This window comes from Gymnoscopelus microlampas (assembly GCF_963454915.1).
Source record: "Gymnoscopelus microlampas genome assembly, chromosome: 5".
NCBI lineage: Eukaryota > Metazoa > Chordata > Actinopteri > Myctophiformes > Myctophidae > Gymnoscopelus > Gymnoscopelus microlampas.
In genome coordinates this window covers 10,692,271-10,714,157 of record NC_139942.1, presented here as the reverse complement: position 1 = coordinate 10,714,157, position 21,887 = coordinate 10,692,271, and the positions used below count along the sequence as shown (strand labels likewise).

The 21,887-nt window shown below is 41.5% G+C and overlaps 2 protein-coding genes across 2 annotated transcripts; one reads left to right on the top strand and one right to left on the bottom strand.

Moving 5' to 3' along the window:
• Positions 1–1,416: 1,416 nt before the first annotated feature.
• On the bottom strand, positions 1,417–10,108 carry LOC311045655 (E3 ubiquitin-protein ligase TRIM39-like). Its single transcript, XM_084057609.1, has 3 exons — positions 9,997–10,108; positions 3,407–3,482; positions 1,417–2,904 (listed from the first exon to the last, which is right to left on the bottom strand). The coding sequence occupies exon 3, from the start codon at positions 2,871–2,873 to the stop codon at positions 2,274–2,276; it is 600 nt and encodes a 199-aa protein (XP_083913735.1). The 5' UTR covers positions 2,874–2,904; positions 3,407–3,482; positions 9,997–10,108; the 3' UTR covers positions 1,417–2,273.
• Positions 8,797–21,795, top strand: LOC311045654 (uncharacterized protein). Its single transcript, XM_084057608.1, has 8 exons — positions 8,797–8,856; positions 13,573–14,229; positions 15,514–15,563; positions 15,714–15,928; positions 16,175–16,416; positions 17,085–17,198; positions 18,758–18,899; positions 21,256–21,795. Exons 2-8 carry the CDS (start codon positions 13,582–13,584, stop codon positions 21,585–21,587), a joined length of 1,743 nt encoding a protein of 580 aa, XP_083913734.1. The 5' UTR covers positions 8,797–8,856; positions 13,573–13,581; the 3' UTR covers positions 21,588–21,795.
• The last annotated feature ends 92 nt before the right edge of the window (positions 21,796–21,887 follow it).

The following is a 21,887-nucleotide window of genomic DNA, read 5'->3' as shown; positions in this document are numbered from 1 at the left end:
AGCCAAATTTGTACTGGAGTTACAGTAAAAGTACTTGCTTTTGAAAATAGTTAAGTATGCAAACGTAGGCCTACATGCATTTAGAAATACTTGAGTAGGCCTATTCAAAAGTATGCAAATCACAAAGTAGTAGGCCTATACATTTAATTGTATTTAAAAATTAAATGTTTAGTTGTTTTTGAAACGTTAGTTTAGGCATGGAGGTATAGGCTGTCAGTGATTTCACAGACCAAACACACATGTTATCATAATGCATCATAGAATCTGGCCAGGTTAATCTTATGATTTATATTATTTGGTTATGTGGTTAAATTCTATCTATAGTCTATATGCCTGTGTAACTGCGGTGCTCTTATCAGTACACGGTACAAAATGTTATCCATGACTATCATATAATACTAGTATCTCTACTTAGAAGTTTGGGAGGTCAATGCTCACTTCAGAGCAGATGATGGGAGGAAGGATTTGAAAATTGTGTGAACAAGACTGGATGGATGGATGGATGGATGGATGGATGGATGGATAATACTTCCATAGTGTACTGACAGTTGACACATGACATTAGGGGACAGACTGGCATTTCATGTCATCTTTGATCTCTGAGACCCTCAATCCACATGCATTGTAAAATCCCCAGTGTTAATTTAACTCTGAGAGTGTACAGTACAAATGGTTCAGGCCCTCACAGGTCTATTTGGACTCCTGGTGTGGTACCCGTTGAGAAACCGGTGGCATTATGTGATCCATAAATCTATGGAGGTTGATGACTGCTGAGATGACTGTAGTTACACCATACTGACACATGGTGGCAGTATGTGACCTAAAGATCGAGGATCTGATCCTTGTTCTCCTCACTTATTGGTTGATTTGTAACGTTGCTGATCTAGGATCTGTTAATAACATGGCTCTCAGCTGTAGGTCAGTTTACCTGATACTTTAGAGCTCTTCACAGGACTTATTGGTGTAACATTGTTATAATAAACTAACCTGTGGTATATTATGAATGCTCTCAAAAGTATAGTTTGTACTTTTACTCAACATTTTCAATACACTTTTACTTGTAACAGTGTTTCTACATTGTGGTATTGCTACTTTTACTTAAAGGAGCATTTCACCCAAAGAATTACACATTTTCTATCAATTACACACTCCATGAAGCCTTGAATTCATGGAGATGTTTTAGTTTTTGTCGCATTCCTAAGCCAATAATTTGATGACCGGCGGAGTCTCCTGTAGGAGACTCAAAGAGTAAGAGATGTCTCCTACTGACCGATGATCATCAAATTATTGGCTCAGGAATGCGACAAAATGTTTAAAATATGATACAAGTTCTACTTTTACACACTAAGAATAAATAAAACCAATGACTGTCATTCTTTAAAGTAGATTTATTTTTGCACTACAAAGTGAGCAAAATTCAAGCCGTTCACAAGCATTTGCACATAATTGCAATTATTTATTTATTTTAGATAATCACATTTTCATCTTGTATATAATGATAGCATGCAGCAACATAAAAGAAACAATCATTAACAACAGAATCGTCGCATTCCTATTTTCAATTAACTCTAGTAGTTACATTGAAGTACAAAATATTGTTGTTATTACTGTTAGGCATTATTCCTGCTCATTAAGGAACTGAAATGTTGAGTTTGACTTGACATGAAATAAAATGCATAAAATATACATTAAATTTATTGTACCAAGAAATAAATGTAGACTAGATTACAACAGTCGCACACAGAAATACATTTTAACCACTGGTTTGGGCATGTCATTAAATGCAAAATGTTCAAAAATATTCAAATCGTTTTAAAAATGTCCCATTTTTCTCCAAAATATTTCACATTTCTTCCCAAATATCAGATATACAAGCTCACAACGCGTCGTTGTTTTAGATCTTCTATTTGCAAATAGGCAAAGTATAAAGTAGGGTTTAAGTGGTTAATCTAAGTACTTGCTTCAATAGAGAACTAATTTACCATCAGTCTCAGGTTGCACTCTTCAGGTTTGTAATGACAGTTAAAATAACCCTTTTATATACACATTTGTTGTCTTAATGACATAAACTAGATATACTTAGATGACCTGGGTCCCTCTATACTACTGTAGGTCCGTTAGAATTTCCTTCTACACCAAATCTCTTAGCCGAAAATTGCAGATCTACAAGCCTGTAGATTAGCAGTTTTCTCAGAATGTTCACCCAGAATAGGGACACTTGGGTTCATGTGGTTACATTTACGTTTTCACATAAAGCTGAGGATTCAATTAGTCTAATCTGTGAGACTGACAGGAGAGATGATCAGAGGAGCAGCGTTTCTACCTTCCAGGTTGTTACATGGACTAAAGAACGGATAGAGTTTGTCAGTGAAGGTGCATCCAGTGAAAGAGTAGAGATGAACTCTGGTCTCCACATCATAAAAGGAGACCAGACCCTCCTCATAATTCACAAAGACTCCCACTGTCTGGACCTCCTTTCTTATAGGGAGGAGGACAGCAGGGTCAGCATTGGCTATGTAATCATTTGAATTCCTCAAACATATAGTCCAGTAACCATTGATGGGTCTTGGCGTGATTAGTGCCTTCCTGTTGATGGACTCTCTGGCCACTCCTAGATACCAGTTAGTCTTATTTTTAGCCTGAACCTCGTAGTAAAACCTTCCTGAGGAGAAGCCTTGTTTTCCTAAGCCATATGCGCAATTAGCGAATCTCTCTTTGTTGTCTGGGAGATTCTTCTCTGTGTCCTCATGACTCACTTGTTTCCCATCCTTAGACAGGATGAGTTGGCACTGTGCCGTATCAGGGTCCAGAGTCACATCCACTGCATACTGCCGGATCGCTTTCAGCTCTGCATCAGACAGCTTCTTCTCCATCTCTTTACCGAGTGTCTTCTGAGCCACCAACCTTAAAATATACCATCGTATTGTTACGGTCAGATCAGAGAATTATATTGGACCATAACATTGTTTATAAAGGAATAAAGGTTTATATTGTAGCTGAGTAGTACATTTATGTCTGGTTGTTTAGTGCTGTTCTACATGCATTGTTGTCAGTGAGAGAGTAATGGAGTAATTGAGCCTGGAACTCTATAAGAAGGAATGTGTTTCTACGCTGGAGGGATTTAGAGACACGTGGAACTGTCAGTCGGACATTAATATTATATTAATAGGCTACTGGATATACTGAAATAAAACAAAAAAAGGAGAGCAAGAATCAGGAAAAAACGCATCACATCAGCGAACAGATCACCAATCATCCTGAGCCGTGTAGCCATGACACACTGGTACTGTACTTCTGAAAGTTATATCTGAGAAGTTTTTTGTACAAGCAGGTGTAAAGCAAGAATTATATAAGTTAGGAAGGGAACATAAATTAGAATGCATTTAAATAATAATATGTGTGTTACCTGAAATAATGAGACTTGGAAAGTAACTGAGGTCCAAAGCTTTATTCTGTGCACAGAAGTCCAGTAGTCACACGGGCTGCCGAGGAAAGAGAGAGAACATGTCAGTCCGCGGCCACTTAAATACATTTGGGTACATACTGTAGGGTGTGTCTTATCTAGGGCACACACAATGCTTTTGCCAGGCTGGCTGGGGGCCTGGCATTTGCCAGCCGTTGATAAATAACGACAATTGCATAGATAGCATCTTCTAGAATGTTCTTCAGCTTTGTTCACAATTCAAACCAGGCGCGGCGCCACCATTGGGCGTTAAGGGACAAGCGCCCACCCTGTATCAGCTCTAGCCTGTCCGTCCGATTCTGAATTCTGGTCCGAAATGTTCACCCACCCCCCTCCACCCCCACTTCATAATGTCACAGTCTTTTGAGCGTTAAGTGTAGCTAAAGTAGTGTCTCTGCCTTTCGCACTGGTGTGAGTACCACTAAATAATAGGGGCACTGAATAACCTTACCTTGGCCCGTTTGGAACCTCACAGCATCACAACCACTTCAATATCGAATACAAGAAAATGACCCACACACCGTCTACACTTGCACAATATGGACAACTTTATATAGGCAACGTTTTGGTCAATGGACCTTCTTCAGGCATCTGCTAAATAGTAGCAACACAGATCAGTGGCGGAGCGTCCGGGGAGGCCAGGGAGTCGGCCGCCTCCCGGCCCGCGACCCTGGAGGGCCCGGGCCGTCAGATAATAAATCGGTAAAATTAGGCAAAAATAAGAATTAAACAACCTAACCCTAACCTAACCCTACCCTAACCCTAAAACCGAAATAAAGTGACAAAAAGACCCCCAAAAAGTGACCGAATCCACCCAAAACCCGCAAAAGTTTGTGCGCGCGCGCACACAGGGTGTGCGCAGGGGGGGCCTGATCACTGTGCTGTTCCTCCCGGCCCAGCTTTGAGTTGTTCCGCCACTGACACAGATATATATAAAAACAGGGATCTACAACAACAAATCTATCCCTCGTTGATGGGGATGAGGCGCAACAGGTTGTGATCCCATTTGAATGAGTGATCTCATCACAGTCAGTCTGTAATACAATCTGTTAATACACACCAAGTCACTCAGTACAGAGTACAATGACAGTGGATCATCACAATGTATGAAAGAACATCCATTCATCAAAATACACCCCAATACCGTACATAAAAGATAAAATAAAGCATTTTTTAAAATTATTTTTTGCAAATGTCAAGAATAAAAATGAAAATAAACTCCTCAGTTCAGGCAGAAGATTATATGTAGTGCCTGAGTGGAGGAAAGGAATGAAAAAAGCAACAATAATTAGAATCCATTTGATTAAAGGAGACACACCATGAATTTCTTTTGTATTTTTTTGGCTCCCCAGTGTCTCTTGTACCCCAAAAAATATTTTCTTTTAACATTCAGTCATTCATTCTCATTTCAGAGATTTTCAGAATGGGCGTGTCTGAACAGGCCATCTCAGAATGGCAAGTTTGCTTACCTCACCAAACTTTCTGCCCATGTATTTTGACAGACAGAATTGCTCAGTACCGCAGTACAGCACCCCCCTAGCCAACTGGACGTTTTGGTATTGCAGCTGAAAGTGCTTTATAAGCCTGAGAGAATTGACTTGGGATGAGTATATCTGAGTGTTGATTTAGGCTCAAACCTTTTGAAAATGGTTTGAGGGACATACACCATATGATATTAAATATCAAATATTTTTTTTAAATTCATGGTGTGTCTCCTTTAAAGCATCACAATCACATTAAGTAAAAGTTCATCTTTAACTCTGGGTTTGTAGTGTGTGTATCCAATACGCTTCACACTGTTTGAGTAGCACGACAAGGTTCCCCACTCTCTTGGGGAGGCAAACCTGTGCAATCCCAGTGAAGTGAAAGCTCAAAATATCATGTTTAAAACCATTAAAATGGACTGCAACGGGATCCCGATCGTTCCTCTGAATTGAACTTTTATGTTCACTAATTCTCTGTTTGAGTTGTCTGGATGTTTTGCCTACAGTATGTCCCCATGGCCAGTCCATGGGGACAGTGTATAAGGTACACAACAATAGTAGATGCACAGGTAATAGTCCTTTTGATATCAAACCGTTTACCAGTGTGCGGATGATTTAAAAAAAAGTGGTTTTGGACATGTTGTTTTATTGCGCACAATGACCATACAGATAATTGCGAGGAACTGCAAGGGCTCTGGCACAGGGTGGAGCAGAGGGCACATGCAGCAGGGGAAGGTGCCGACCGGACCGCCAACACCGCTCACCAACACCTATGGAAGACGTAGGCGTGGCATGCCGGCCGGCCCGAAGACCTTGGCTGCGCTGACAGGACGCCAACCCCAAGTTTACAGCCGTGACATACGAATCTTCAGCGTGACGCTGGGCGAAAATCCCCTCTGGCGAAGGACCCGCAGGTTGGCCACCCGGGTCAGACGGGCCGCATGGCCAGAACGTCACACGGGAGGCATGGAGGAGAACACAGGGAGGAGGACTATAGGGCTGGAGTGGAGCAGAGGGCACAAGCAGCAAGGCGCTCGGTGTCACTGGACCACGGGGCACTGCGTCACCACCCGGGCAGCCCGCACCCGAAAGACGGTCTACCAAGTAGGGACCCCTGGCGTCGTTACAGGCGAGGGTGAGGGATGGACCTGCAAACCGTTAACACTCATCGAGACGGCGTTGGGCAGTGAAGACCTCAGGAACACTGGGCAGCAGTGGGAGCTCACATAGCAGGACACAGGCGGGCTGGGGGGGAGAAAAGGTGAGGACCCCCTGGGAGGAAGTAGGCAATGGGCAGCGACGAGTCCACGACGTCAGGACGTGCACCTCAACTGGGGTTGACTCTCCAACTGGAACCCGCCTCCAATGACGAACCATAAAGTCATTATGGGAACAAACGACCCAGGCGGCTGGCGACGTCTCGTCGCCGCTGGACCCCGGGAGAACTCAGCGTAGGGGCTTGCGACGCCGGACAGCGGACATCATCACAGGAAGTGATGATGAGACGTTGCGCTTCAGGCGGACAGAGTTCATCCAACGAGTGTCGGAGCCAGTGCTCCACAGTCTGCTGGACCAACTGCTGGATGAGAGGGTTCTGAACGATGAGGAGATGACCTCCATCAGAGCCCAGAGGTACAGGGAGGAGGAAGCCAGGTGCTTCTTCGATATTGTGAAGAAAAAATGCAACAAAGCATGTTCAAAGATGATGGACACGCTTCATCAGCTGGATCCCAACCTTTATGAAGTGCTGACGGGAGCAGACTGACCCTCATCAGGAACGCTCACTGACTGCGTATAAGTGGAAGCAGAGGTGGAAAAAGTACTACAATTATTTACTTAAGTAAAAGTATCAATACTGCAATGTAGAAACACTCTGTTACAAGTAAAAGTCCGGTAATCAAAATTGACTTGAGTAAAAGTACAAAAGTATTGGCATCAAAATATACCTAAAGTACCAAAAGTAAAAATACTCATTATGCAGAATGTCCCTTTTCACAAGTTAAACATCTTTTGAAAAGCAGATCTACAAGCTCACAACACGTCAACGCGTTGTGAGCTCGGCTATTTTCAAATAGCCAAAGATTAAATAGGACTAAAGTGGTATCGGGGGGGTCATACAAGTACAAATTGGACTGGTCAGAAAACACAGACTGTCTTTACAAGAAGGGTCAGAGTGTTTTCTATTTCTTGAGGAGACTGGCTTCTGTCAACATCTGCAGATGATCAGCTAGTGGTTTCCAGCGTCCTTTTCTATGCTGTGGTGTGCTGGGGAGGCAATGCTAGACAGAGGGACACACTCAGACTGGACAGATTGATAAGGCAGGCTGGCAAGGTGGGACTGAGCTGGACTCTGTGGTGGCAATAGCAGAGACGAGGACTTAGGCTAGGACAGTATCCATACTGGATGATGCCAGCCACCCGCTGCACACAGCACTATACTCACAGAAGAGCACATTCAATGATAGGTTGCTATCACAGAAGTGTAGCACAGACAGAAGAATGCCTTCATTCCAATTCCAATCCATTAGACTGTACGATGAAGCACTAGGGGGGAGAGGAGGTGGGAGGGGGTTGTCCAGCTAATGTGTTTACATTGTAGTTATACAGGAGTTGTGTTTTTCACTGCATTCTATTTCTATTGATGTAATGTTTTTTTTTATTCATCATGCTTCTTTTAATGACAAAGCTGCATGAATGTATACGGCAACTGGAGCTGTTGAACAGAATACATTTCCTTCGGGATTAATAAACTATCTATCTATCTATCTATCTATCTATCTATCTATCTATCTATCTATCTATCAGGGGTCTTCAACAGGGGGTCAGAGTTACAACAGGGGGCCCGCCAATTTCCTATCACACAAAGGTGTGATAGGAACTTTTTTTTCTAACAACAATCTGGTACCACCCACAAACATGGGTAAATTCTCTTTCTACTGCACTGCTTTCCTCAGTGAGAGCTGTTTTTACTATTTCAGCCCCAAACACATTTGTGCATGTGCATGATGTGCACGCCCAGTCATGCACATTCACGCACGCTCAGATGACCATAGTCATTATTACATACAGGCACTGTTCATGTTTTCTGATTATTGGTTAGGTGAGCAATGCATGTACAGTACATGAACCAGAACATGATAAACATCTATGCAATCAATGAAAACAATTATTATTATTTTAATTGTGGTGAAAACTACAGCGGACTACTGAGTGTGTGACAGCACGGGAATAGTCTCACAATCAGTGCAGCAGTGCACCTATAGTGCCCAGTCTTCCTGGTGCCCAGATTTCCCTAGTCCCCCCCCCCCCCCCCGGACGCCCCAAGGGCCCACTTTTCCGGGTGCCCACATTTCTCTAGTGCCCAGTCTTTCCAAAAAGATGGTGCCCAGATTTAACTAGTGTCCACCTTTCCTGTATTCGTTGAGACAATGCATTTTAAGACAGTGGACAGTGCAGAGTAAGTCACAGTCTCGGCTGACAGGTAGATTAGACTAGACATCTGGATGAGCTGTTAGAACTTGCCTGACTGAGTTTAAATGACATTTGATGCAAAATACACAGGACAGCATCAAAATGGACAGTCAGTTGAAGATAGAGGATTGCATAACATTGCATTCAGACTTTTGTTTCTGTCATTTTGTCTGTGTAGGTTAGGTTCATAATATCATATACTGTGCTGTCATGTTTCAGACACTCCAATATCACGGCAGCGCTGCCGCTGCGCCATCTGGTGGTGATGCTAAAACTTTAAATCGTCTGCCTCGTGTCTTGTTCTCAATATCACACCAAGTAAAACACACCCACAGCACAGCAGAGTGACAGCTGAGATCATATTATGATGAACGTATATGCAAACCTCACATCAACAGGATTTTATCATTAACACAGAAGACCTAAGGACATAAACAGGTGTGTACAGATAATTATGATAAAAAAACAACAGAACTGTCTGAAATAATCCTTTTTGTCTCCCAGCCATGTCCAAACGTAGCCTTGGATCAAGACGTATTTTATCCAATCGAGTCTGACTTATTGCTTCCGTATCTACGAAAGAAGTCCACACGCACACGTTCTTGGCCCTTGAAAACTGACTTCCAGCCACAGAGAACCGAGAGAAGATGTTTAAAAACGCTGTTTTTGGACATATAGCCTGCCCTCAATGAACATTTTCAGATATGTTTTTTAGAGTCCAAAGGTTGCACCGGGGGGGGGGGGGGCTTCCCGTGTCCTGCTGCCGTAGCTGTAGAACTCTCATAGACGTAATGATTCTGACGTTTTCGTAGATTGAAAACGTCAGAATCATATACGTCTATGAGAGTTGTATTCTGCAGCTACTGCTGCCCTAGCTGTAGTATACAACCCTCGTAGACGTATTTATGATTCTGACGTTTTCAATCTACGAGAGTTGTAGGGTTCACGCCCCATGGAGACCTGGACCTTCTGCACTATGCCCCGCAAAGTACTCCAAACGTGTATACATTGAAAATAAAGGTGCTTACCTCAAAGCCCCAAATGTTAACTACTTCTACGGGGTAGTAGTTTAATATAATAATCCATATATTTCAATAAAGAAGTGTTTTAATGCCGTCTGTGGCCGATTCTGTCGGAAGTTCCCAATGGGCGGTAGTGACCTGTAGTGAGGGGGCGCATCCGGTGAAACCCGGAATTACACTAAATGTAAACAGGAAGTAAACGAGGGTGAAAAAATGGCGTTCGGCCACAGACGGCATTAAAACACTTCTTTATTGAAAGATATGGATTATTACATTAAACTACTACCCCGTAGAAGTAGTCAACATTTGGGGCTTTGAGGTAAGCACCTTTATTTTCAATTTGTACACGTTTGGAGTACTTTGCGGGGCATAGTGCAGAAAGTCCAGGTCTGCATGGGGCGTGAACCCTACAACTCTCGTAGATTGAAAACGTCAGAATCATAAATACGTCTACGAGAGTTGTATACTACAGCTACTGCTGCCCCATAGCTGGAATGGTGATTCTGTTTCCTTCTATCTGATGTTTTAATAACTGTAACTATAATTCATCACGTACATGGGCATAGGTCGAGACATATGCCGTTTCTCAATACCCGAACTTGGGAAGCACGGACTTGCGTCCTTGGAAGTTCTGTAAAGTCGCCTCGGGAGTACAAACTTCCGAGTATGGTAGTTCTGCGATTGGAACAGCAGCGTTCTCCGTGACGTCACCATCTCAGATCGTCCACATGTGGATATGCTCAGAGCAGATCTACAAGCTAACAGCGTGTAGAACGGAGTATAAAGGCATAACGTGCATTTTACAATATAACGATATTCACAAGATATATTAATGTATAGATATATAAATATTAAAACATCGTTTTTGGTAATATAATTTATTTACCCATATGTATGCCTATCAGAAACAAACTTATAGAAATATGCTATTTGGTATTTATTTATTATGATACTGACCGATTGTGTAACAATTTAAATGAGTGCCTTACAGACCCACCAGGGTAACAGGATAGGTGGCCAGGCCAGTGGCCACTTATAAGGACATGTGGGCACCTAGATGTAAAATTGCCTATTTTGTCCAACATGTTAAATAATAAAATATTTGAAAAATGGTCTGGAATAAAGTTGATCAGAAGGGGAGGCTGGCGAGGCGACGTGATGTTGTAATATGGCACTTCACTTCTCTGGCTTTTTGTAGTTTAGGCTATTAAGTAATAATTTGTTTCATCACTCGTGTATTGAGTGGTATATTATAGAATATAATATAAACATTAAATATAACATTTAGCCTAGTGGTATTAACACATTTGAAAATATAGTATAGGCTACTGTCATTGTGGAATATATGTAGGGAGTTCAAAGTAAATAGCCAAAGTAGGATACAATATAATTAACAATAGGTAAAGTCTGCCCATCAAAAGAAGTTAAAAGTAAAACTTACATTCACACATACAAAAGTAAAAGTGGCCTATATCAGAGTAAACACAAATAGGAGTGGACCTCAAATTGTATTTCAAAATATAAATAATCAGAATGAAATTGATGGGATGACAAAATAAAGAGTCGAGGAATACATGAATGATGTATGCTTATGACATGAATCAAGCTTGATAAATATTAATAAACACATGCATATTCTCTGGATGAATTGCTCTTGCTTGGTGAAAAGTATCGTTGACAGCTCACCACAGAATTAACTCCCTGGACGTACCTTCAATTGAAGTAAAATAATGTTAATACTACTTGCATAAAACACATATCAAAAATTCAGAGTCAGAGGCAGTTTTATCTCCCCAAAATTAGCTGAGACTATAGATGTCCAATAAATATATTCACAACTAATTATACACCCTACAAATACCCAGCAGAACCAGCAGACACTTTCAAAAGGACTGGCCGCAATAAGGCTTCTTAATTTTAATTAATTAACAACATTCAAGCCTAAAATACATCTCAAAACTACATTCTGTAACAAAAACCTTCTATTGGAGACTACATTTCTTACCGTCGTCCGTGTCAGCCATATTGGTTCTGTTTTTCAAGCGCTGTCGGTGGTGTTGCATTCTAGGCAATTTATTGTGAAAAGTCCTCACAAGTCAGCTCTGATGAATCCTAGGTAAGGGAGGCGGATCAAGTTCACATTCAGGTATTTGGTCTGTACTTGGTCAGATGAGAACTTGAGGATTGGAAAAGTATTTGGGCAGCGACTGATGACGTCACAAGTTCGCGAGGACGGAAGTACAGACAAGAACCCATATTGAGAAACGGCCATAATGCCAACGTAGTCACGTGTGACCTAGTGTGACGTAAGCCGCCGGTGCTTCTCAAAAGTTTTCATGTCAAGTACCCCCAACTTAATGTGTGCTTGGCCGCAGACCCCCATTTGAAAATATCTTGTGCCAGGGACCCTCATATCTCTGCTGTCAGGCAGCACAATACTGCCTGACAGCACAATACTGCCTCATCAAAGTTGGTTCAGTGACTTTATATATTGTGAGATACTTGAATGTGTCCTAATATTATCATCACTTGACCCAAATACAGATCAAGTGAAGTTAGGAGGTTTTGGACCATTAATGGTCATTAGTGGACTTCCGTCATTCAAATCAATGATGGAAAAAACAGCTATGGCCAAAGTTGGAGTTAGGTGGTTTGACCGACAGTTTGAGGATCCAATGGAGTTAGGAGGTTTAGTCGGAAGCGTTTTTAATACTTTTCATTGGTTCAATATTTGTAAAAACCCACACACAGACGTAAAGGGTGTTCAATAGCATTGATTTATAAAAAAAAATTGGGACGATATACAAGATTTGTGTTGTTAAAATGTTTCAAAAACATTCCAAAATGTTCCACAACACCTTTTTTTCTAGATTTGAAAATACATGTGTTGTGAGCTTGGTAGATCAGCTATTTTCAAATAGTTAATAGGGTTATGGTGGCTAAACTGATTTTGATGCTTTATTAACTCATTTTGCTGGGGACCCCCTGGAACTCCCTCAAGCACCCCTGGGGGTCCCCGGACCCCACTTACAGAATCACCGACTTAAGCACCCTACATACTGTAAAGATGCCCGACACCCAACAATATAGGTTCCTTTTCATCTTATTGCCTGAACGCGCAGGTCATTTTAAGGATTAACATTAGCTACCCCTGCTTGTAACCTCTTAACCTATGGGTTGGAGAGCAATTTCTGAGGTTTGTTGCTACTATGTGACAGGATACTGTAACTTAAGTACTGTGTCCACTTGGCTTGTGGATTGAGCGTGTCTTGCTATTTTCGGATAATACTGTTTATGCCTGGCATTTTAGCTCGAATGAGTCTTGCTCTTCTGCTACCTGTACAGTAGCCTTACGGCTAAGTAACCAATAGCATTAAGAGGCCGACTCACTCTGCAGAGTATGGCCGTGACATTATGCCCATCATGTCTCGGCCTTGGACACCTAAGGCAGGCTCTGACTGAGAATAAGTGCACAAATTGCAGTTGCGTGCCGCTAGCAGAAAGCTCAGCTATAGGTTGACTGTGGTTGAGGATGACCAACATAGCCCCACGGACACAATGTCACAGAGCTAACAAGCTAATGAAATTAGCTAACCTGACCAGGTGTACTGTGGAGTGTGGACCAGCAATTTTCATTTAGTTACAATCTCAGCCGCTCCTCTAAAGTAGACAGACAACATAATGTTATAGCTGCTGAGGCTTTCCTAGTGTCGGGTAGCCAGACAACTATTCCACAATCTCCGAATGCTAGAGTATGGAACTACACCTCCCGAAATCCGAGAGAGGAAACTGGCACTTCCGTTCACGAAATTATATTTTAATATATCTTTACATTTTATTTTTTTATTTCCATTTCTGCTAAGCAGCAAGCTAAATATACTTAGATTATTTTGATTTATATTAGGATAAATGTGCGCGACTGTAAAGACGAAACGGAAGTGGGGAGGAGGCTTCACATCCGGTTTATATTTTAATCATGATACAGTCCCAGACTGTATAACCCGGAATCATTTGAAAATTGTGGGAGGCAACAGTCTGGCCACGCGAGACTAAGGCTTTCACAACATACATTAAGAGAAGTAAGCTATGCTGCAAGAACAACAATTGATACTTTCACTTCTTTTTTTCTCAGTGTGTAGAAATGGCGTCTGCCAGCAGTCTCCATTCTGAAGAGCAGTTCCTGTGTTCTATCTGTCTGGATGTGTTCACTGATCCAATCACCACTCCATGTGGACACAACTTCTGCAAAACCTGTATCACACATCACTGGGACACTCCTTATGCGTGTAAGTGTCCATTATGTAACAAAACCTTCTATAGGAGACCTGATATCTCTGTTAATAAAGTTCTCTCAGAGATGGCTGATCAGTTCAGGAAGTCAAAGCAGTTGAAACAAACCTCCAGCACAAACCAAGAACCATGGCAATTCTTCAGTCAAGAACCTTCTGAACCATGGGAATTCTCCAGTCAAGAAACTTCTAAACCATGGGAATTCTCCTGGCAAGACCCTGCTAAACCAGATGAAATCTTCTGTGACGTCTGTACTGAGATCAAACTCAAAGCCCTGAAGTCCTGCCTGGTGTGTCAGATCTCCTATTGTGGCACTCACCTGGAGCCTCATCAGAGAGTCACAGCGTTGAAACGACACAAGCTAATTCGCCCTGTAAAGAACCCTGAAGACTATCTGTGTAAGTCAGACCACAAGTCACATCATATTGTATCTATGAAAGAAGAATATGAAGGAAAGAAGGCTGAGCTGGGAAAAACAGAGATGATCCAGAAGAGACAGGTGAATATACAGTATACAGTAACACACACACACACACACACACACACACACACACACACACACACACACACACACACACACACACACACACACACACACACACAATAATACATAATAATATAATAAATGCATTTTTCTGTGATACTCCTTCACCAGTGCAACTCTCTTAAAAGCTTACAAATTGCTTGTATGATAAACGTCTCAGTTTATATCTGGATAAAAACCAACATATCCCCACAGACACAATGTCACAGAGCTAACAAGCGAATTAAATGAGCTAACCTTTAAGGTGGACCAGCAATTTTTATTTAGTGACAATTCTCGTCCGCTCCTCTAAAGACAACATAATGTTATAGCTGCTGAGGCTATCCCAAGTTCAATAAAGCAAAATCAAGGACATTTCTCTGCATTTCTACCCTTTTGCTGTATCAAAAATGTACTGAACCTTGATACCCCTAATACATAGATACAGGTTGTCTTTGACTTGGACCTCATCATTGATAATAAGTAAGCCTTCCCGAGCCATGTGGCCCATAGGGCAGTAGCCTATCTCCTGTTTCTGTAGTGTGAGGCGGCTTGATGTTCAAGTACACCCCCTGGACATGACGCTAGTATGTTGCAGGGACTTACCCCCAATCTCACCCTTGATGCTGAGTGCCAAACAGGGAGGCATTGGGTCCCATTTTCCTTAATGACCACAACGAAAATGTGCATAGGTTAAGTTAGGTCGCGAAATTCTCAACATATTTACTGCCAATACTTACATGCCTCTGTTACGTACTATTCACATGTATGTATGTTACGTGTTGGAAGGGAGGCACGCCATACCAGCCTTACACAATACACGTAGCCTATTAACTCTTACATTTTTATTATTATTATTTATTATTATACATTTATACATTATGTGTACAAATCTGCCAGCTACCAGACAAGTCCTATGTACAATAAGACTAGAATTGCATTTAGCCTATTCCCAACACAACCGTGTGACAGCCATTTATGTCTTGTCATAGGCCTACTGTATATAACATACATGCTTCTTGGCAAGTGCATTTGTTACATATTCACATATGTATATATGTTCGAAGGGATGTGCGGGCGAGTGTGAACGTGCATGAATGGGCCTGCGCGTGCACGAACGTGCGCATTCATTCTTAAACCCCACCACACACGCAAGCATAAAATACCCACACACAAAGTTCCTGCACAGATCCTTAAAAATGATCGGTTTCTGTGAAATTACAGTAGTACAGTTTTTCCTGACTGCTTTCTGTCTTTCAGACAAGTTTTTCACCAAGCGTGCACACAGAACACCCAACCAATGAATACAGGTAACTCCTCCTAATAATTGGTACCTTCCTATACAGTAGATGTAGAAGCTGTGTCTTTGAGCCTTCTTTGAACAATCACCATTTTTCTATTGAACCAACCACAGTGATTGTAAATTAACTAACTTATCAATATTATTTTTTGTTTCACAGGTTCAGGTTCTTCGGGGCGGGGCTGTTCCAGTGCAGGGTGACAGGGTTGGTGTTTGGAATGACTGGGGAAGGAGAAGTCCTCTACAGGACTGTTCAGTGGGATGAAAGATGGCTCCAGTCAACAGGAGGCACTCCTGCAGGGCCCCTGTTTGACATCCAGTGTCCTCAGGAGTCTATCTGCCAGCTACACCTGCCACACTGTGACACCACACCTGGTGAGGCACTGCTCTTAGCATTGTCCAATAAGTTTCACGTTTCTTGTTCAAGGGTCACACTCTTAACAGCTAATATAATGTTGAAATCGAACATGTATTTGATCTAAGTATCTGACAGCAAACCCATGGATATGTCTTCCTGTTAAACTGAGATGGTTTAGGCATGTTAAAGAGAGAATCACATATTTCTTTTGAGGTTTTGTTCACCATAAAATGGAATCTAATGTCTTAAAAAATCTTTCATAGGTGATGACATGGCTGTGGCCCACATCACAAAGGAGGGGGTGAACTTTTTAGAACCACAGAATGTGTCCAAGACACATGTGATTGTAAATGTGACCCACCTGTCTCTGTTTGGGCTCCTGTGGAGGATTTACGACTATTTCAAAGAAACCAGCTGTGAAGTTGTGCTGTTCCGTCAACCACAGAGCAATCCACGACGCAAACTCTGTGTATTTCTGCTGCCGAGCAATCTGCCTCTCGAAGAGGTAAAATATGTTATCATCTACCTTCACACATAATTTTTAATATCTTTTGTTTAGTCTAGTTACGTTTATTTGAAAAGCAATAACACACAGGTTAGTACATTTTCAGGATGATCAAAACACTAAGTCCAGGTCTTATTTCAATTGTGGTCCTCATACACATAAGAAAAACAGATCATATGATATGAGTGACAATTTTTTTAACGAAAACATTACACTTAAAATGTATTCAAATAAAATGATTGATTGATTGAATACTTTAATAACAGTTTGCAAAAAGTACAGCTGTACGGTCGGTTATACAATAATGCTATAAGATTAACACAAAAGGCTTTCCATTTGTGGTCCTAAATTGATAGAAATTGATAATGATAGAAATAAAATATACTACAGGTACCTGGAACACTGGAACCTTGTTGAAGTCAAGTTTAGACTTATTGTACGTCAACATGAAATATATTATGATTATGAAAAGCCAACCAGAGGCGAGCCTGTACTATTTATAGTATATTAAGGGCAAAAGAGAAAAGTCAAAATACCCTGGTATTAATGGCAATAGGGTCTAGAGAGGTACAGTAGCCTGTCAACAGTTCAAAGCCTACAGCCTATGCATACGTACTAGATATTATGATGTAGTATTATCATGTCAAGTTGTGTTGGTGTCATCGTAGGTGAAGGCGAAGCATAAAGAGGATGAATACATCGAGACCACCTCCAACTGTTACCTGACCCCAACCCAAGTCTACAGACTGCACTGTCCTTCATATAAAGTACAACCCCAGCAGGTATCACACGTTAAAAGTACAGTACAAGCTGAGTTTATTGTCTGTTAAAGCAGTGTGAGTCAGGAAAATTGATTGATTGATTTATTGATTGATGTTTTGTTGGGATAAAAATGCATGACCATATATTTGTACACATCTATCAAAAGGATAAAACACAATTGTAACCTATTGAATAGCATAATGAATACATTCATACAATTGCCAACATAGAGACAAGTAAGATGGCAAAGAACAACATTGGTACTGTAAATGGAACCTGTAATTGGAACCAACTAATGGATGGTTATAATCAGGTGACGGTCCAGCTACTATTCATTTCTAGCTTTTTATGAAGGACTTGAAGTTAACAATGGAGCTAACCCACTTAATGCTTGTATAAAATGTATAAGGTATAAAAATTAGTCCTCAAACTTTTTTTCCTCATACAGCTTTTGTATGGGCAAACTCAGTACAAAGTCTGTGGAGCTCCCTCTGGTGGAATATCTGTGAACATCACTAACCTTAAGGAAACCTCTGTCCGTCAATCAGTCAGTTCCACTTTATTTATATAGCACATTTTTCAACGCAAGGTTTCCAAAGTGCTGCACAGAAAATCTAAAAAAAGCTAAATAGACTATATAAGCTAAAACACAGAAAACCACTTGCCTTTGGTTTTGCTTTTTTTTTTTAGGGAACAAAGGCCAAATGCCAGGGCAGGAATGCAATCAAATAAAATAAGATTTTAGTAGACTATCTGCAGTGAAATAAATAAATTATGGAATCCATTCTCAGCCCTGCACTATTGGTTTATAGATGGGGACTCAGGGGAGTTAAGAATATTCCGAATCCCAATAAAAGACACTGGTGTCTACATGACATGAAAGAGACACTGGCATCTACATATTGACAAGAAAGAGACAGAGGAGAAAGTGGTACAGTCAGCTGGGGCATTAAGGCCACTGTGGCCTCAAGGCATGCCATTTTTTTGGCAACGACGGCCATGGCCTTCATGGCCTCCCTGAAATTCCTGCCCTGATGTCAGCACAGCAGATGGTGAAACAAAGCATAGACCACAGAACTCTCAAACGGGATCAAAAGCCAGGTATAAAGGCCGGACTTAAGGCGAGATTTAAAAGTCTCGATGGTGGGGGCCAGTTTAAGTCAGTCAGTCAGTCAGTCTCTGTTCTGCATGGTTCTCCTCAGTGGGTTGAGCAATTGATCTCAACTTACACGTGGGAATTGACCATTAGCATATGCAGACAGATTAAGCCCGTTTGTCACGTTCGCAAGATTTAAGCTGTTTATTCGCGTTTTTGTGTAAAGACCGGAGTTTCCCAGTTTGGGCTACACCCCCGCAGGCTATGGGATTTCTAGCTTTCTTTCACACGCACGCACGCACGCACGCACGCACACACACACACACACACACACACACACACACACACACACACTGGCACAGGGACAACGGCAGAACATACAGACACTGCAAACTTAAGGACTTTCATTTAGGCCACTGTGATTGAACCCAGGCACTGCTTCCTTTTTCTGTTTTCTGTTAACTTTTTTATATCTGTTTTCAGGCTGTGAAATATCGTCTGAACTTTGGACCAAATTTCTTTCCAACATTCGAGGTGAAGTTAGATCTCAATGCAGAAGATGTCTCATTGACCTTACTGGGACCTGAGAACAACCTGGTCTGGCAGGGAGACATTGAGCTGAAAGGTAAGAGCAGAGTTATTCTGTTTAGTTAAATTATAGGATGTAGCCTACTAGGCGCTCGGGTGGTACAGTGGTAAAGTATTGGTCTTTATTTTAAACGTAGCAATGAACATTGGGGAAATGTTCCGTATTAGGTGGGATGGGGCTAATATAATATCAGCTAAACCAGGGGTCTTCAACGTTTTTCAGGCCAAGGACCACTTTATTTATTTATTTTTTTTATTTAACCTTTATTTCACCAGAGAAATCACATTGAGACTAGTGTCTCTTTTACAAGTGTGCCCTGGCCAAGAGAAGAGGCAAATAAAATGTTACACAGCTCTGCCAGTAACGACAATACAGGACATAACAAAACAAAGACAAACATGACATCCGTAATACCAAAGACCTACTACCAATAGCACCAATACAGACTATTTAAAATACTAATAACAACAATACATCATAAAACTAATAAACTAATATAAGACTAAGATCACAGCAATTGCTACTTGTCAAAGCAGGAGCAATGGTTGGAGAATGTGCCCATGGCAATCCTCTTAAAAGACACTAGAGGGATCAATGAAGCCAATTTTAATCTGGTCTGTAGATCGTTCCATGACCAAGGCCCAAAAAACGCAAGGGTTTTTTTCCCTGCCTCAGATTTAGTAGTGGGTACGACATAGCGCATCCAGGCATTCGATCTGAGGTTAAGCGAATTTTGGACAAGATTAAATTTTGAACAAATGTACGAGGGAGAATTTCCAAGAATGGCTTTATATATAAAAGTCCACTAGCTGAGTGAGAGATGAAGCAGGGACCCCCACTATTGTATAGTGTTGCAGATGAAACATTTTCATAGATTTCATAGATAGCTCACACATACTATGGGGCACTACAGCAGTGTCAAACATTTCAAATGCCCATAACTAGGGGACCATGCTCTGATCAGCGCAATATAGGACTGGATTTGATATAGGTCTAAAAATCTAGTAAATAAAAAAAGTTCTTGTCAAACAAAGGTATGGCGGCCCCCCTGTAGTAACTCTGAGGACCCCCTAGGGGACATGGACCCCCCCTGTTGAAGACCCCTGAGCTAAATGGTCTACACTTTGTGGCTGCATTTCCCTCAAAAGGATTCAACCCCGGTCATATAACGTGTAAAAGGGGAATATGTCAAATGTAATAAAGAATCTGGTGACGCACACGATACCCTTGATAGCATAGAGATAGGCCTTTATTGATGCTGCGGGGGATCACGAGGCAGCACAGCCGTTAAGTTACAGCTACAGTGAGTGACAGAAGTACTGAGAGATACAGTCATAGGAAGCACTGTGTTGCACTGCTTGTGTAATGCATCTTAAAAGGGTAGTTCAACCAAAAAAATGCTTATTTTCTATCAATTACACACCCCATGAAGCCTTGAATTCACAGAGATTTTTTGTTATCAAATTATTGGCTTAGGAATGCAAAAAAAGAAAGAAATCTCTATGAATTCAATGCTTCATGGGGTGTGCAATTGATAGAAAACAAGTTTGTTTGGGTGAACTACTCTGTAGCTGCTGCCCCCGGTTATGTTGAATGATCAGGCAGGATTGGTCTCAACTGGTGTCATTTATTAGAATGCTGAACACCGTGAAAACTGGAAACATACAAAAAAGAAATATTACAATTCATATCTTTTCGGTCCCACACCAATAAAATCCATGCATTTCAATAACTTTCAGTGTTTCAATTCAATAATAAGATTCATGATTCATTTAAATAGTGATTCTTCATTGTTCATTTTGTTTACTTTTCCCCAAAATAACAAGACCAGGACAACAAAAAACAAAGGAACCATACTTAAATGAAATAAACAAATACATTAATTGGATACCAAATAAACAAACAAACAAATCATCCTAACCTCGCTCCGCAAACCAGGGTAGAGCTGAAAGGAACGTCATCAACTTCGGGCATTTAAACCCCAAACCCCAGCGGCTGCATTACGTTTGCAACTGTAAATGATATAAGAGCTTTACTGAAATGTTCTTTGAATAAGAGTGTGTCAACGTTACACCAGCCAACACCAAACATTTACCTGGCTGCCGCTGGTGTGACAAACAAAGGGCTGTGCCTGGAGAGGCACGCTGCACAGAGTGTCTGAGTGCAACCGTCTCACTCCGAGTGTGTGAATGAATGAGTGTCAAAGGGGGCGTGCATAGCTATATGAGTTCCGGTGCGGCAGCGAGTCATTTCAAAGTAAGAGGAAAAGTAAAGTGAACCAAAATTAAGCAACGTGAACGACAGGATAACTTCAAAATAAAATACATGAAGTTAAAACAAGTGTCGCAGGCACTTATATACTCCTTTAAACAAGGAATTATTTTTCCTCTAGATCGCCGTCCAGCTTCTGCCAGGCGGTCAAACGTGCCGAGGGCGATGACATCATCACAGGAAGTGGAGGAGACGTCGCGGTTCAGGCGGACAGAGTTCATAACACGAGTCACAGAGCCCGTGCTCCACAGTCTGCTGGACCAGCTGCTGGATGAGAGGGTTCTGAACGACGAGGAGATGACCTCCATCAGAGCCCAGAGGTACAGGGAGGAGGAAGCCAGGTGCTTCTTCGACATGGTGAAGAAAAAAGGCAACAAAGCATGCTCAAAGATGATGGACGCGCTTCATCATCTGGATCCCAACCTTTATGAAGTGCTGACGGGAGCAGACTGACCATCATCAGCCATCTGCTCCGCTGGGCAGGAACGCTCACTGACTGTGTCTAAGCGGAAGTACCAAGGTTGTTATGGTTTTGCAGTTTTCATTGGTTTTAATTTGACTTTGTTAAGACTTTTTCTATTCAATTTCAGGTTAGTTTTTCGGATTGCTATTTTAGTTCTTGAAAAGGCTTAGTTTTAGTTTAGTTTTTATTGGAGTTAGTTTTTTTTATTGTAACATGGATTAGTCTGGACAAAAATCGCAGATCTACAAGGTCTCAACGTGTCACATCGTAACACGTTGTGAGATTGTAGA

Bases quoted from the DNA above. Each gene is read 5' to 3' on its own strand.
- LOC311045655 (XM_084057609.1), bottom strand. From the start codon at position 2,873: ATGGAGAAGAAGCTGTCTGATGCAGAGCTGAAAGCGATCCGGCAGTAT.
- LOC311045654 (XM_084057608.1), top strand. From the start codon at position 13,582: ATGGCGTCTGCCAGCAGTCTCCATTCTGAAGAGCAGTTCCTGTGTTCT. The intron at 14,230-15,513 runs GTGAATATACAG...TCTGTCTTTCAG, and splicing joins AGATGATCCAGAAGAGACAG to ACAAGTTTTTCACCAAGCGT. The intron at 15,929-16,174 runs GTGAGGCACTGC...AATCTTTCATAG, and splicing joins ACACTGTGACACCACACCTG to GTGATGACATGGCTGTGGCC.